General features: G+C 36.0%; 1 protein-coding gene across 3 annotated transcripts in view; it reads left to right on the forward strand.

Annotated features, from left to right (window-relative positions):
- Nucleotides 1–17,966, forward strand: part of MANBA (mannosidase beta) — a 122,402-nt gene that overhangs the window by 90,029 nt on the left and 14,407 nt on the right. For all 3 annotated transcript variants that reach the window (XM_028091211.2, XM_028091213.2, XM_028091212.2), the window contains one exon: nucleotides 8,961–9,125. In XM_028091211.2, coding sequence (XP_027947012.1) covers nucleotides 8,961–9,125 — 165 coding nt within the window. The remainder of the gene's footprint in view (nucleotides 1–8,960; nucleotides 9,126–17,966) is intronic.

Below are 17,966 nucleotides of genomic sequence, written 5' to 3' on the forward strand. Positions count from 1 at the left end.
CGTTTTCCCTTCCTTCTCCTGATGTCCTCCATACTATTCCTCATGTTCCGCAAGTAAGTGAAACCATATGATAATTGACTTTCTCTGCTTGACTCATTTCACTTAGCATAATCTCCTCCAGTCCCATCCATGTTGATGTAAAAGTTGGGTATTCATCCTCTCTGATGGCTGAGTAATATTCCATTGTATATATGGACCACATCTTCTTTATCCATTCGTCTGTTGAAGGGCATCTCGGCTCTTTCCACAGTTTGGCTATTGCGGACATCGCTGCTATGAACAGTGGGGTGCATATGGCCCTTCTTTTCACTACATCTGTGTCTTTGGGGTCAATACCCAGTAGTGCAATTGTTGGGTCATAGGGTAGCTCTATTTTTAATTTTTTGAGGAACCTCCACACTGTTTTCCAAAGTGGCTGTACCAACTTGCATTCCCACCAACAGTGTAAGAAGGTTCCCCTTTCTCCACAACCTCTCCAACATTTGTTGTTTCTTGCCCTGTCCATTTTTGCCATTCTAACTGGTATGAGGGGGTATCTCAATGTGGTTTTCATTTGAATTTCCCTGATGGCTGATGATGATGAACATTTTTTCATGTGTCTGTTAGCCATTTGTATGTCTTCTTCAGAGTAGTGTCTTTTCATGTCTTCTGCCCACTTTTTGACTTGATTATTTGTTTTTTGGGTGTTGAGTTTGAGAAGTTCTTTATATATGTTGGATACCAGCCCTTTATCTGTAGCGTCATTTGCAAATATCTTCTCCCATTCTGTGGGTTGCCTCCTTGTTTTGTTGACTGTTTCCTTTGCTGTGCAGAAACTTTTTATCTTGATGAAGTCTGAAAAGTTCATTTTTGCTTTTGTTTCACTAGCTTTCGGAGATGTATCTTGAAAGAAGTTGCTGTGGCCGATGTCAAAGAGGTTACTGCCTATGTTCTCCTCTAGGATTTTGATGGATTCCTGTCTCACATTGAGGTCTTCGATCCATTTTAAATTTATCTTTGTGTATGGTGTTAGAGAATGGTCGAATTTCATCCTTCTGCACGTGGTTGTCCAATTTTCCCAGCACGATTTATTGAAGAGACTGTCTTTTTTGCATTGCATTTTTTTTCCTGCTTTGTCGAAGATTATTTGACCATAGAGTTGAGGGTCCATATCTGGGCTCTCTATTCTGTTCCATTGGTCTATATGCCTGTTTTTGTGCCAGTACCATGCTGTCTTGGTGATCACAGCTTTGTAATATAGCTTGAAATCGGGCACCGTGATGCCCCCAGCTTTGTTTTTCTTTTTCAGCATTTCCTTGGTGATTCGGAGTCTTTTCTGATTCCATACAAATTTTAGGATTGTTTGTTCCAGCACTTTGAAAAATGTCATTGGAATTTTGATTGGGATGGCATTGAAAGTATAGAATCCTCTGGGTAGCATAGACATTTTAACAATGTTTATTCTTCCGATCCATGAGCATGGAATATTTTTCCATCTTTTTGTGTCTTCTTCAATTTCTTTCATGAATGTTCTGTAGTTCCTAGAGTACAGATCTTTTACCTCTTTGATTAGGTTTATTCTGAGGTATCTTAGGGTTTTTGGTGCTATTGTAAATGGAATCGTTTCTCTAATTTCTCTTTCTACAGTTGCATTGTTAGTGTATAAGAAAGCAACTGATTTCTGTGCATTGATTTTGTATCCTGCCACATTACTGAATTGCTGTATGAGTTCTAGTAATTTGGGGGTGGAGTCTTTTGGGTTTTCCACATAAAGTATCATGTCATCTGCGAAAAGAGAGAGTTTGACTTCTTCTTTGCCAATTTGAATACCTTTTATTTCTTTTTGTTGTCTGATTGCCATTGCTAGGACTTCTAGTACTATGTTGAACAAGAGTGGCGAGAGTGGGCATCCTTGACGTGTTCCTGATCTTAAGGGAAAGGCTCTCAGCTTTTCCCCATTGAGGATGATATTCACTGTGGGTTTTTCATAGATGGATTTTATGAACTTGAGGAATGTTCCCTCTATCCCTATACTCTGAAGAGTTTTAATCAGGAAAGGATGCTGTATTTTGTCAAATGCTTTTTCTGCATCAATTGAGAGGACCATATAGTTCTTCTCCCTCCTCTTATTAATGTGTCCTATCACATTGATTGATTTGTGAATGTTGAACCACCCTTGCATCCTGGGGATAAATCCCACTTGGTCGTGGTGGATGATCCTTTTAATGTATTGTTGGATCGTATTAGCTAGGATTTTGTTGAGGATTTTGGAATCCATATTCATCAGGGATATCGGTCTGAAATTCTCCTTTTTGATGGGGTCTTTGCCTGGTTTGGGGATTAAGGTAATGCTGGCCTCATAGAATGAGTTTGGAAGTATGTGTTCTTTTTTAAACAGCTTTATTGAGATATAATTCAGTGACCATACAATCCACCCATTTGAAAGATACACTTTAATGGTTTTTAGTATATTCACAGAGTTGTGCAGCCATCACCATGACCTAATTTTAGAGCATTTTCATCACCCCAAAGAAACTCTATACACAAATTACTCCCCACTCTCTCAGTTCCTCCCACCCCAGCTTTAGGCACCAGTAATCTGCTTTGTATGTCTATATATTTGCCTTTTCTGCACATTTCATGTATTGGAATCATAAAATATGTGATCTTTTTAGGCTGGCTTCTTTCACTTAGTATAAACTTTTCAAGGTTCATCCATGTTGTATCATGTAATAGTTTGTCATTCTTTTTTATTGCTGAATAATAGTCCACCATTTGGATGTCCTGTATTTTGTTTATCCTTTAATCAGTTGATGTACATTGTGTTATTCCCACTTTTTGGCTATTATGAATAATGCTGCTGTGAACATTTGTATACATTTTTTGGTGAACATATGTTTTCACTTCTATTAAGTATACACTTAGAAGTGGAATTGCTGGGTCATATGGTAACTATATGTTTAATATTCCAAGGAACTGCCAAACTGTTTCCCATAGTTTGCAATCACTGCACCATTTTACATTCCCACCAGGAAAGGTATGAGGGTTCCAAGTTCTCTACATCTTTGTCAACACTAATTTTCCCTTTTTGTTTTTTTTAACATTTCCCTGGAAATTTGCATTTGTAGGAAATTTGCGTTTCCTTCATGGCTAATGATGTTGAGCCTCTTTTCATGTGCTTGTTGGCCATTCTTATATTTTCCTAAGAGAAATGTCTATTCAAACCCTTTTCCTATTTTTTAATTAGGTTATTTGTCTTTTTGTTATTGAATTGTGTTTGCCAGTGTTTATAGCAGTAATGTCCACAATAACCAAAATATGGAAAGAGCCCAGATGTCCATTAACAGATGGATGTATAAAGAAGATGTGGTATATATGTACAATGAAATATTACTCAGCCATCAAAAAGAATGAAATCTTGCCATTTGCAATGACATGGGTGGAACTAGACTATATTTGGCTAGGAGAAATAAGTCAGTCAGAGAAAGACAAATACCATATGATTTCACTCATGTGAAATTTAAGAAACAAAACAGATGAACATAGGGGAAGGGGAGGAAAAATAAAATAAGATAAAAACAGAGAGGGAGGCAAAATATAAGGGACTCTTAACTATAGGGAACAAACTGAGGGTTGCTGGAGGGGAGGTTGATGGGGAGGATGGGGTAACTTGGTGATTGGCATTAAGGAGGGGATATGATGTAATGAGCACTGACTTCATACATATGCAACTGATGAATCACTAAATTCTACCCCTGAAACTAATAATACACTATATGTTAACTAAAGTTAATTTAAATTAAAGAATTTTATGAAAAGAGTTTTATATATATATATATATATATATATATATATATATATATATATATTCTGGATTTTTTTTATCAGATATATGATTTGCGAATATTTTCTCCTAATTTATAGGTTTTCTTTTTACTTAGTTGATGGTGTCATTTAAAGCACAAAAGTTTAAAATTTTTTTTATTAAGATTTTATTTATTTGAGAGAGAGAGAATGATAGAGAGAGAGAGCACGAGAGGGGGGAGGGTCAGAGGGAGAAGCAGACTCCCTGCTGAGCAGGGAGCCTGATGCAGGGCTCGATCCTGGGACTCCAGGATCATGACCTGAGCTGAAGGCAGTCACCCGACCAACTGAGCCACCCAGGCACCCAAAAGTTTTAAAATTTTTTTAAAGATTTTTTTATTTATTAGAGAGAGAGAGCACCAGCAGGGAGGGGGCAGTGGGAGAGGGAGAAGCAGGCTCCCTGCCAAGCAAGGAGCCTGACATGGGGCTCGATCCCAGGACCATGAGATCATGACCTGAGCCAAAGGCAGACACTTAACCGACTGAGCCACCCAGGTGCCCCAAAAGTTTTAAATTTTGAAGAAGTCCTTATCAATCTTCTTTTTTATCTCTTGTGCTTTTGGTATTATATCTAAGAAACAATTTTCTAACCTAAGATCACAAAATTTTACTTTTGTGTTGTCTTTTAGTTTTAGCTCTTACATTTAGATCTGTGATCTGTTTTGAGTTAATTATTCTATATGGTGTGAAGTAGATGTCCAGGTTCATCTTTTTGCATGTGGATATCTAGTTATCCAAACATCATTTATTGAAAACATTATTCTTCAAAAACTAATGATGTACTGTATGGTGACTAACATAATAAAATAAAATTAAAATAAAAAAAAGAAAACAGTATTCTTTCCCCCATTGATTCTCTTGACCCCTTTGTCAAAATCAATTAACCATAAATGTTAAGGTTTATTTCTGGATTCTGTTTGTTTCCATTGATCTGCCTGTCTATTTTATGCCAGTATGCACTGTCATCATTACTTATGGCTTTGTAGTGAGTTTCGAAAGCAGGAAGGGTGACTCCACCAACTTTGTTCTTCTTTTCAAGATTGTTTTGACTGTTCTGGGTACCTTACATTTACATATCAATTTTAGGATCACCTTGCCAGTTTCTGCAAAAAAATCCACTGGGATTTTGATAGGGATTGGTTGAATCAGTAGATTAGTTTGCAAAGTGTTGTCATCTTAACAATATGAAGTCCCCTTATCCATGAACATGTGATGTCTTCTTTCACTATTTTGTAGTTTCATTGTACAAAGTTTATACTTCTTTGGTTAAATTTATTCCTAAGTATTTTATTCTTTTTGTAAATGGAATTATTTTCTTAACTTATTTTCACATTGTTCCTTACTAGTATATAAAGAGACAGTTGATTTTTGTAGATTGAACATATATTCTGCAACCTTGCAGAACTTATTTATTAGCTTTAATAGTTTTTGTGAATCCTTTATGTTTTTCTATATTTAAGAGTATGTCATCTGCAGATAGAATTAGTTCTACTTCTTCCTTTTCAATATGGATGCCTTTTATTAACTTTTCTTGGCTAATTGCCCTGGCTAGAACCTCCAGTACAACACAGAATAGAAATGGTAAGAACAGACATCTTTGTGTCATTGCTTTTCTTAGGGAGAAAGCTTTTAGTCTTTTACTGTGTAGTAAGATGTTAACTGTACGTTTTTCATAGATCCCTTTTACCAGGGTTGAGGACGTTCCCTTTTATTCTTAGTTGGTTGAGTGTTTGTATCATAAAACGGTGTTGGATTTTGTCAAATGGTCTTTTTCTGCATCTGTTGAAATAATCATGTACCTGGGGGTCCCTGGGTGGCTCAGTCAGTTAAGTGTGATTTCAGCTCAGGTCATGATATCAGGGTCGTGGGCTCTGCGCTCATCACAGTCTGCTTGAGATTCTCTCTCTGTCTCCCTCTGCCCCTGCTCCGCTCATACATGCACGTGTGCTCTCTCTTAAGATAAATAAGTAAATAAGAACTTTAAAAAAAGTTATAAAAAATATCATGTACCTTTAGTTTTTGTTTCCCTCCCCTATTACTTGTGTAAAGTAACCACACAAAAAAATTTAAGACAATTTCAAAATCTTCCTCAATTTTACCACCTGAACCCAATTATATTTGCTTCCACACAATGCAGTTATATTGTATTTTTAACTTTATTTTTTAAAAGATTTTGTTTATTTATTTATTTGAGAGAGCGTGAGCAGGGGCAGAGGGAGAGGGAGAGCAGACTCCCTGCTCAGCAGGGAGCCTGATGTGGGACTTGATCCCAGGACCATGGGATCATGACCTGAGCCAAAGGTAGATGCTTAACCACTGAGCCACCCAGGTGCCCTGTATTTTTAACTTTAATAAGTAATGTCATAACCTTAGATCTACCCCTTGTTTTTTTTTTTTTTATTACTCCCATATTATGGGGTGGATTTTTTAGGAATACTATTGTTTCAAAATGAAGGAGGATGGAGTTGAGTATCCTGACTCAGGTGGAAACAGGTGTTAGAATGGGAAGGAAGGAATGAAAGAAGCAAAAATATTTACTGAGCAGGTGCTCTTTACCAGAGACTCATTGTTTCATTTAACAATAATCTACCCCCTCCCCCAACCCTTTGACTGAGGTCTGGGAGGAAATCAAAGTACTCGAGAGTGAGAGTTCCATCATTATCCCCAGATAGCCAAGTAGCATATCTGGATACAAACTTATTATCTAACACCAGAAGCTCAACCATTTTCATTTCACTACATTTCGGGAGGGTGAGTGTTATAAACTGCTAAACCTTTTTCTTAAATCTATTAGCATTTCTGTTTACCGTCTGACAATAATGCAGTTGCCATGTTTTTGTGAAATGCCTGATGATGTTCAAAGATACTAAACACTGTTTTAAAATAGGGAAAGGTGAAGTTCTGTTCATTATGAACCCTTGATTTAACCATTACCTCTTTTTTGAGCTACATTGCTTAGTTGAGGATTTGAATTAGGTAATTCGGAAAATAAAAGAAACCAGAAGAATAACTTTACATAAAACTTAGGTTTTTAGTTAGAGTTTTTTTTCATGTACTTAACAAAAATATTAAAATGTCCCTTTCTAGTTTGGGATGCTTTACTTCTTTGTAAATTAATCATATTTTCAATAGTCCATTATCAGTATTGCACAGTGATTAAAAGCTTGGGCTATGGAATAAACAGATCTGGATTTTAACACTAGAACTGCCGTACAGTAGCTATATTGCCTTGGACAAATTATTTAATCTTTTTGAATTTTAATGTCCTCATCTGTAAATTGGGTTTAGTAGTAGTAAAATACCTCTGGGGTGGAGAGGGAGAGAGAGAGAAAGAGAGAGAGAGAGTGTGTGTGTGTGTCTGTGTGTGTGTACATGCGGGTATGCATGTGTGCATGTGATCATGTGTAAAGATTAAGTTAATTTACACATTGAAGCACTTAGCACAGTTCTTGACACATAGCTACAACCCATAAAATGTAAGCTATTTTTATTATTAATACAATCCATTCTAGCCATAGGATTTGTGTGAAAATTTTATTTTCTTCAGAGGCATCTAGGTTTAAAGAACTAGAGGCTGGAGCTAGACTGTGCCAACTAGCTTAGGGTCTTGGACAAATTACTGAAACTTCTGAACCTTTAGAGATGTGCCTCATCTCTAAAATAGAGTGATAATACCAACTTGTAGAGTTGTCATGAAGATTAAGTGAGGTAATAGTCTTAAAACAATTAGAGCCTTCTCTGGCACTTTCAATTCCTTCTGATAACATTGTTACAGCTGAAATTTAGAAGATGCTCTAACCATGGCTATCAGAAGTTAGAAAGCTTTCCACATAACAGAAGATCAGGTTTACCAGTTATGGGATACATTCATATCATTACCAATCAGGGCTGAGAAGCCTGAAGATGTGTTTCAGGCTTTAAAAAGGAAGAAGCATTGAAAGAAAGGAAGCCTGTTGATAAAGATGTGTACATCTCAAATGTGTACAAGATGACTGTAAATACTAATACCTCTTTTAAATAAGTAACTGAAATAATTAGTTCTCTAAACTGTCTGGTGATAATAGTTTTGGAAAATACGTATAATTTGGAAAAACTTCCACATCAAACATGGGTAATGTACACTACTTACATTTTGGTATAAACAATTTCCTAAAGAATAATTTTTTCCTTTTAAGGTGATTGGTCTGTACATTGCTTGATTATAGGGAATTATAAGTCATATTTTATGAACAGGGATTAATATTTTTAATTTTCAGGGATTTTTTAGGGTGGGGTAGACTGTTTCTCAAAGTCTTTGCATAACCTGGATTAAACTGATGTTTTCAGGTGTAGACAGCAGTTGTCTTATATCTTTCTCAAATGCTAACAGGGCATTAAATCATAGGCCTAGAAGCCAGAATCATTGTCTATTTTTCTGTAAAAGGTATACTACTAACATATGTATGGTATTTGTTCTTGTTTTTTCACTTTGACCTGATGATAGCTTCTCAAAGAGATGACAGAAAGATCACATAAATTGCACTCGGCTTTAAAAAAAGATTTACTGTTAAGGGAAAAGAGTATCATTGTTTGGTTTGTGTCTTCAACTATATCAAAATTAAACATCTGTATATGTCAAATATATTTTAGTAATTGAGAAACAAATGAGCAAGTGCTAAGCATTTACTGTCTTAATAGTCATATTTTATTCCTGTTAAAGAATTGACAGTTTTAACAGAATGCTGATTTCAGGCCATTTTTCTTTTGTGACAATTTATTTACTTGAATAAAAGTAAATGACATATAAATGACATTTAAAAATAAGCACATGAATGTTCTAAAAACAGGAATAATGTTTTGATAAGATAAGGCTTTTGATAGAAATGCTAAAGTGTAACTTTCCAGGTTTGAGTAAGGGAAGTTATAGATGCCAAATCCTGGTTTTGTGATTCAACTTTGCACAGGGCTACTCTTTCACCAGTAACAAGTATGATGGCAAAAACATCTACCATCTGTGAAATTAGAGTCACAGCACAAACCCTGAGCTCTTTTCCATATGCAGAGTACTTTTTGAGTTTGTCAGAAGTGTGTGGAACTCCTAACTTCCCCATTTGTGCCTCTTATTCTTTACTCGAAAGGTTTCATCTGAAGAGGACTGGTCTTACAACAGCAAATTTTCACTTCATCGACAACATCATGCAGATGGTAATAATGAAATGCTGCTTCAGATTGGATTTCATTTCAAACTCCCGGAAAGCACAGATCCATTACAGACTTTCAAAGATACTATTTACCTTACTCAGGTAAGGCATTTTCATTCTGGAGTTCAACTGGTTCCTTCAAGTTAACATAGGGGAACATGTAGATTTTGTAAGCCTCACGTGGTGAAGAAATATTCAGGTTTTTATTTCATTGATTGAGGAGTTTATCTTCTTCAAAACAGATAAATGATGACATGTAATACTTGAAATAGTTAATTTTTGGCATTTGTCTCTCTTACAAAGAACAAACAGCTCACAATGTTCTACAACAAATTGTGCATTAAAATATTCCCTAGCTCACGATCACTATAAAGTGTCAGTAATTAAGAAAATAGCTTTCCCCAAGAATAAAATGGAATAATGGAACACAGTAGAGTCCAGAAACAGACTTACGTATAATATAATCACTTGATTGATGGCCATGATGCCACTGTGATCCAGTGGGAAAGGATAGTTTTACCAATAAGACAGTACAGTATCAAGTGGGTATCTTTGTAGGAAAATAAATGAACTTTGACTCCATATACAAAAATTAATTTGATCAGTGATCAAGGAATCAACTGCGAAAGGTCTCATTTTCATAACCTTGGCAAAGATTTCTTAAACAGGACATAAAAAACATTAACTATAAAAGAAAATAATGATAAATTGGACTTCATTAAAATTATGGACTTTTGTAAACTAAGACCCCAGTAAGAGAGAGAAAAGATAAGCCACAGATTGGGCAATGGTATCTGTAATACATATATCTGATAAAAAGATTTGTATTCAAAATAAAGAACTTCTATATGAGGTAATAAGAAAAGGATATAACCTATTAAAAAATGGACAAAAACCTTGAACAGGCACTTCACCAAAGAAGATATCCAGTGTTCAGTAAATATGTGAAAATGTGTTCAATTTCATTCTCAATCAAGGAAATGCAAATTAAAATCATGCTAGGTACCCCTACACTACAAGGTACACAATGTCATTTTAGCACAATGGCTAAAATTAAATAGATTGACAATGCCAACTGTTGGTGAGGATGTGCGACAGCTGGAACTTGTAGACATTGTTAGTAGGAATAGAAATTTGTTTAATCACTTTGGAAAATTTTGTGGCAGTTTCTATCCAAGCTAAACATTTGCTTCCTCTCTGAATCAGCATTTCTACTACAAGCTATGTACCCAAGAAAAATGAGTGCATATGTCTGCCAACAGACATCTAAAATAATGTTCATACCAGCTTTATTCATAATAGCCCCAAACTGGAAACAGCCTAGATGTTCTTTAACAGAAGAATTTATAAACTATGGTATGTAATGGAATATTCCATAGCAATACAAAAGAATGAACTGCTGATATCAGCATTAACTTGGATGACTCTCACAAACATTATGTTGAGCAAAAGAAACATTCAAGTTTTAGTTATAGACAAAATGAGTCAAGATGATGGAGAGCAAATTGGTGGTAACCACTCTTGTGGAGGGGATAGTGAATTATGGTTAGAATTGCATATCAGGAAACTCTGTGGAGTGCTAAAAAAGCTTTATATCTTGATCTGGGTGCTGGTTACATGGGTGTATACACAAGATAAAATTCACTGAAGCATACAATTAAGATATCTGCATGTTAATTTATGCACCTTACTGAATTTTTTTTAAAGATTTTATTTATTCATTTGAGAGAGAGAGGGACGGAGAGAGTGCAAGCGAGGGGAGAGGCAGAGGGAGAGGGAGAAGCAGGCTCCCCGCTGAGCAGGGAGCTCGACATGGGGCTTGATCCCAGGACCCAGAGATCATGACCTGAGCTGAAGGCAGACGCTTAACCATCTGAGCCACCCAGGCGCTCCTGGATTATTTTTTAAACAGCTCTATTGAGAGATAATTGACATACCATAAAATTCACTCATTTTAAGTGTATAATTAAGTGATTCTTAGAATATTTATTGAGTCATGCAGCCGTGACCATAATCCAATTTTAGAACATTTCTGACATCCCCAAAAGATCCTTGTGACTATTTGCAGTTACTCTCCTTTCTCACCTTCAGCCCCAGGTAAACATTAATCTGCTTTCTGTCTGTATAGATTTTACTTTTCTCAGCATTTCATGTAACTGGACTCATACAGTGTGTGATGTTTTGCATCTGGCTTCTTTCACCTAGCATAATGTTTTTGAAGTTCTTCCATGTTGTAGCATACACCTGTACTTCATTTCTCTTTCTTGCTAAATAGTATTCTGTTGTAATGGATATACCATATTTTATATATCCATTCATCTCTTGATGCACATTTGGATTATTACCAATTTTTGACTATTATGAATAATACTGCTATGAATATTAGCATACAAATCTTTGTGCACACATCTTCATTTCCTCTGAGTTGAAATACATGCGTGAAATTGCTGAGTTATATGGAAATTTATGTTTAACTTTGTAAGAAACTATTGAGCTGAATTTTAGGTAATATTTTCTGCTTAATGTTTCCATTTACTCTCTCTATTTGCCAATTTTATTTCATGGAACCTGTGAACTACATGCATGCATAAGACTATATTAAAGCCACTGCTTATTTATCTGATGTTTTTGCCATACTTGTTTCAAGTTCAGAGAGAGAAGGCAGGAGCCTAATCCCAGTCATATGAGTTGATCTGAAATAGATTTGAAGTTTTTGTTAAACATGATCACATTTTAATTTTTGCATCTTAGTACCTAAAAATATACCAATTTTAATCTAAACTCATGCCTACTCTCATCAGCTTTCTCCTATATACAAAAAAATCTGGATGGAAGCTGAAGCAGAAAACTCTAAGCCAAAAGAATACTCCTTTTTAGAAGGTGATAAGCTAATAAAGAAAATTTTAATGTTTTAACCATAAGCTTATCACTTAGGGAAGTTTTGATGTGTAATTTATGAACTTACCTCATAGAACACAAGGTAAAAGATAAAGTTGATATCTGTCCCTTTTAAAGTATTGAAGTTCATCATTATTAGCTTTTCATAGACAATATTCTATAAAAGTGTCTCAGTTTTGATATATGAAATAGGATGATCCTTGCTCGTGTGTGTGTGTGTGTGTGTGTGTGCACATGCGGGAACCTTTTCAGCTGTTGTTTTTCATGCTGGCTGTCCTCTTCCCAGCTGTTCATTTTATTACTGTTACTTTATTCTATTTTCTCGAAACCACATTCAGAGAACTGACAAAAATAATTGTTCTTTCTGAACTCATTAGCATTAGCGGTACATAGTTAGGAGCTGGGTGTACAAGTGGAATTATTTGTTGCTGGGTTTTGGTGATGGCTTTCATATGATAATTTAGCACTGGTGTTTTATCAGGCATTGGCTTGGAATTGGATTGTGTTAGTTCTACCTTAGAACTTTCTGATGTACTACTAGATGGGATCTGAGATGAAAAAACAATCAGAATTATGATTTTTTTTTTGTTCTTAGTGTTGAATTTTCTTGACTGAAACATAGACAGGAAATGTTAGAGTAAAACATTCTTTTCCCCCTTGCTACTTTGATTTTAGAACAATCGTCTTTGACATGTGCATTAGAAATAAAAACCTTTCTTTGGTCCATTTTTTCTGTTCCTGCTTTCACCCTCTCTTCTTTTTCTCATTGTTGTCATACTATTCTGAAGTGTCTGCTTGTGTACCACTTCTTAAGATGTTCTATAGAGCAATTTTTTGCAACTTTCAGAAAAATCTTGGCTGAGAAAGCTGTGCAGTAAGTTTCTTCACATTTAGATCTTTTCCTATCTTCTCCTTATCTTACAACAGCAAAAGTATCGTTCTCGGTTTTTACTTCTTTAATTCTTCTAATATTCCAAAATAATCTTGCCTCACCTTTCATTTTCCTACCTTATCCTGTTATATTGTATTCCAAATAGCCTGCTTACTTAGGCACACTCTCTTAAGTGATGTTGCACAGGCTCATTGCTTAGTTTGAGGACTGTCTATACGAACATATCTAAACTTGATCAATTTAACTCTGCCAGTATGGCCTCTTACTAGCCACTTAAGAGAGGAAGCTGGGCTGTTGACAATCTTTACTAACCCCTTAGCTTATAGCTCCCTCTAGTGCCTTCATTTATTCTTCACATATTTATTAAGCATGTAATGAGGGCTAGATGCTTGGGGATGTCCTTAAGAGATTCATATTCCTTAGGGGTCCATTTTATCTTCCTGTGTTGCATGTAACTTGATCACAAGAACAACAACAAAAAAAGGAATACTATGTTGTAAGCTCAGGTGTTGATGATACTTGCTACCTTGGAACAATTATTTGTTTGGTAAGTAGCACTGAGATTTGATAGAAGATCCAGGCTATGCTGAGCTTTTAAGATGGATGGGGTCAGTAAAAGAGAGGAGTGATTAATAGAGTACATTACATACTAATATATATATATGCAACATGTAATTTAGCAGTCAAGGAGACAGTCAGGATTCTTTGCGTGTCTACCAAATGCCTGGCCCTGGGCCATGAGATGTGTTGTATATCTTCTTACGTAATTCTAACAACATCTCCAGACATCTATGTTACTGTTTTCATTTTATATTTGAGTAAACAGGCTCAGAAAGGTTAAGTATTTTCCCAAGATTTCAGGCAATGAATGGAGCAAGTTTCTGCCTTTTAAACTACAATATTATATCCTTTCACAATTGAGATAAGGGAAATTCTATAACTACTGAGGTGTTTGGTTGAATTTTAACATCAGTTTGCAGCACTTAAAGCAGACATCAGAAAGTTGGCACATTAAAAGAGGCCTTATTGAAACAATAGAGAAAATCAACAAAACCAAAAATTTAGTTCTTTGAAATGATCAACAAAATTGAGAAAACTGTAGCTAGATTGGCCAAGAAAAAAAAAGAGAGAGAAGATTCCAATTACTAAATCAGGAATGAAAGAGGGAGCACTACTGTTGACCTCAAATAAATAAAAAGGGTGATTAGAGAATACTGTAAATAATTGTATGACAGTAAGTCATTTAACCTAGATGAAATGGCAAATTCATAGAAAGACACAAATAATGAAAACTGACTCAAGAAGAAATAGAAAATCTAAGTAAATCTATCACAACTAAAGAGATTGAGTTAGTAATCAAAGAATTGTCCTCTACAAAGATGGCTTCACTACTGAATTCTAAAAAATATTGAAAGAAGAATTAGCACCATCTTACACAAATTCTTCCCCCCAAAAAAGGAGAGGGGGAAAACACTTCCTGACTCATTCTGTGAAATCATTTTTATTCTGATACTAAAACCAGAGAGAGACATAAGAAAAGCAAACCAGAGACTAATATCTTCTATGAATATAGACAGAAAGAAATCTTCAACAAAATACTACCAGTCCAAATCCAGCAGCATATAAAAAGGTTTATAAACTATAATCAAGTGGGATTTATCCCAGGATGTAAGATTGGTTCAACATATGAAAGTCAATCAATGTAATACACTGTATTAATAGAATAAAGGGAAAATAACTACACGATCATTTCAATAGATGAAGAAAAAAATTTCAACAAGCCAGGACAAGGAGGGACTTCCTCAGCCTGATAAGAGCACCTATGAAGAACCTATTCCTAATATCATGTTAAATAGTGAAAAAAAAACCCAGAACGTTTTCTCCCTAAGATCAGGAACAAGACAAGGATGCCTGCTCTTGCCACTTCTAGTCAACACTGTGCTGGAGATTCTAGTCAAAACAGTTAGGCAAGGAAATAAAATAAAAGGCATCCAAATTGGAAAGGAAGAAGTAACACTATCTCTCTCTGCAGATGAGATGATCTTATATATAGAAAAGCTTTAGGGCGCCTGGGTGGCTCAGTTGATTAAGCGACTGCCTTCGGCTCAGGTCATGATCCTGGAGTCCCGGGATCGAGTCCCACATCGGGCTTCCTGCTCAGCAGGGAGTCTGCTTCTCCCTCTGACCCTCTTCCCTCTCGTGCTTTCTATCTCTCATTCTCTCTCTCTCTCAAATAAATAAATAAAATCTTTAAAAAAAAAAAAGAAAAGCTTTAAAAATCCACTTAAAAAACCTATGAGAGCTAATAAGTTAATTATTATAATGACTATATATAAATATCAGCTGGAGCGCCTGGGTGGCTCAGTTGGTTAAGCAACTGCCTTTGGCTCAGGTCATGATCCTGGAGTCCCGGGATCAAGTCCCACATCCGGCTCCCTGCTCGGCGGGGAGTCTGCTTCTCCCTCTGACCCTCTTCCCTCTCGTGCCCTCTATCGCTCATTCTCTCTCTCTCAACTAAATAAAAATGTTAAAAAAAAAAATCAGCTGTATTCTAAGCATGAACAATTTGAAAATGAAACTAAATAATAACATTTATAATAGTATCAAAAGAATAAAATATTTTGGAATATCTTTAACCAAAGAGATGCAGGACTTGCACTGTGAAAATTACAAAACATTATTGAGGGAAATTAAAGAAATGGAGACATGGATCAGAAGACTTAATATTGTTAAGATGGCAGGACTCCCCAAAGTGATCCACAGATTCAACATAATCCCTATCAAAATTCCTACTACTATTTTCAGAGAAATGGGAAGAATGATCCTAAAACTCATGTGGAAATGCAGGGTACACAGAATAGTCAAAATATCTGGAAAAAAACAAATTTGGAAGAGTCACACATGCTACTTTCAAAATTTAACTACAAGCTACAGTAATCAAGATAGTGTGGTATTGACCTAAGGCCAGACATATAGATCGATTGAATAGAATTAGGAGTCCAGAAATAAACACATAAGTCTATGGTCAACTGATTTTTCTACAAGGGTGTGAAGACAATAAAATGGAGAAAAAATAGTGTTTTGAACAAATGGATATCCACATGTAAAAAAATGAATTTGGATCCCTGCCTCACACCATATACAAGAATTAACTTAAAATGAATCAAAGATCTAAGTGGAAGTGCTAAGTCATAAAACTCTTTTTTTTTTTTAAAGATTGTATTTATTTATTTGACAGAGAGATAGCGAGAGCAGGAACACAAGCCGGGGAAGTGGGAGAAGGAAAAGCAGGCTTCCCGCTGAGCAGAGAGTCCGATGTGGGGCTTGATCCCAGGACCCTAGGATCATGACCTGAGCTGAAGGCAGATGCTCAACACTGCCCGGGTGCCCCTAAAGTCATAAAACTCTTAGAAGAAAACATAGGAGTAAATCTTTGTGAATTTTGATTTGGCAACAGTTCCTTAGATATGACACCTAAAGCATGAGCAACCAATGAAAAAATAGATAAATTGAACTTCATCAAAATTAGAAATTTTGTGTATCAGAAGCCAATATATCACAAAAGTGAAGAGATAATCCACAGAACGGGGGAAAATTTTTGAGTCATATATGTAAGAAGGATCTAACATCCATAATATATTTAAAAACTCTTATAATTCAATAATGAAAAAGAAACCCCAATTAAAAAACAGCCAAAAGATTTGAATGAACATTTCTCCAAAGAAAATGACCAATAAGTGTCATGAAAATACCCTTAACATCATTAGTTGCTAGGGAAATGCAGATCAAAACCCACAAAGAGATACTCCCTACACCCACTGGAATATCTAGAAGAAAAGAAAGGTATTGGTAAGTGTATTGGTCAGGGTTCTCCAGAGAAACAGAACCAATAGGATATCTATACAGATATATATGGGATTTATTATAGGAATTGACTCACATGGTTATGGAGGCTGAGAAGTCCTACAATCTGCCATCCACAAGATGGAAAACCAGAAGAACCAGTGGTTTAAAACAATTTGATTCTAAAGGCCTGAGAACTGAGGGGCCACCAGTGTAAGTCCGGGAGTCCAAAGGCCTGAGAACCAGGAGCTGCATTGTCTGAGGGCAGGAGAAGATGGGTGTCCCAGCTCAAGAAGAGAGAGAGAAATTGCCCTCCTCTGCTATTTTATTCTATTCAGGCCCTCAACTGATGGGATGATCCTTAGCCCACATTGGTGAGGTTGGATCTTCTTTACTTAGTCTGCTCAATCACCAGAAACATCCTGACAGACACATTCAGAAATAATTTTACCAGCCATTTGGGGCATCCCTTAGCCCCGTCAAGTTCACACATAAAGTCAACCATCACAGTAAGGATGTAGAGAAATTGGAACCCTCATATGTTGCCGGTTGGAAGGTAAAATGGTGCAGCTGCTGTAGAAAAGTTGTCAGTTTCTCTAAAAGTTAAACAGAGTTACCATAGAACCCCAAAATTCTACTTTTAGATATCTATCTGAGAATATTGAAAACATGTGTTTGCACAAAAACTTATGCACAAATGTTCATAGCATTTTTCATAGCCAACAAGTTAAAACAATCCAAATGTTTATCAACTCATGAATGGATAAACAAAATGTGTTCCACTTACATGAAATGTCCAGAATAGGCAAATCCACAGAGACAGAAAGTACATGAGTGGTTTCCAGATGCAGAGGAGAAGGGAGAATGAGGAGCTGCTTTTAACCAGTATAGTAAGTACAGTGTTTCCTTTTGGGGTGATAACATTCTGGAATTAGGTAGTGGAGAGAGTACACACCTGTGATAATACTAAAAGCCAACAAACTGGAAGCTATAAGGGTGAATTGTATGGTATGAATTATATCAATTGAAACATGGCTTTATTGGAAATTCTTATTGTCAGGATAATTTTAAGTAAATGAAGAATATAAATTACATTCTGTCAGGAGGGCTTAGTCACATGGCTACCCCTAGTTCCAAGGGTAAGGGGTGTGATTCTGGAGGATGGAGCCCACCTATAGCTCTGTGACTCTGGAGGACAGGGGAAATGGGTTTTTGTAAACAGCTAGCAATCTCCATCACAGTGGCAAAGCTGGAACCTAGGTCTTAGTATCCTGGTCCAATTTCTTTTTACCCTACCATCTGTTTCTCCA

Source organism: Eumetopias jubatus, unplaced genomic scaffold (assembly GCF_037043125.1).
Source record: "Eumetopias jubatus isolate StellerSeaLion01/CBP00866 unplaced genomic scaffold, mEumJub1_p1.0 scaffold_2, whole genome shotgun sequence".
NCBI classification, from domain to species: domain Eukaryota; kingdom Metazoa; phylum Chordata; class Mammalia; order Carnivora; family Otariidae; genus Eumetopias; species Eumetopias jubatus.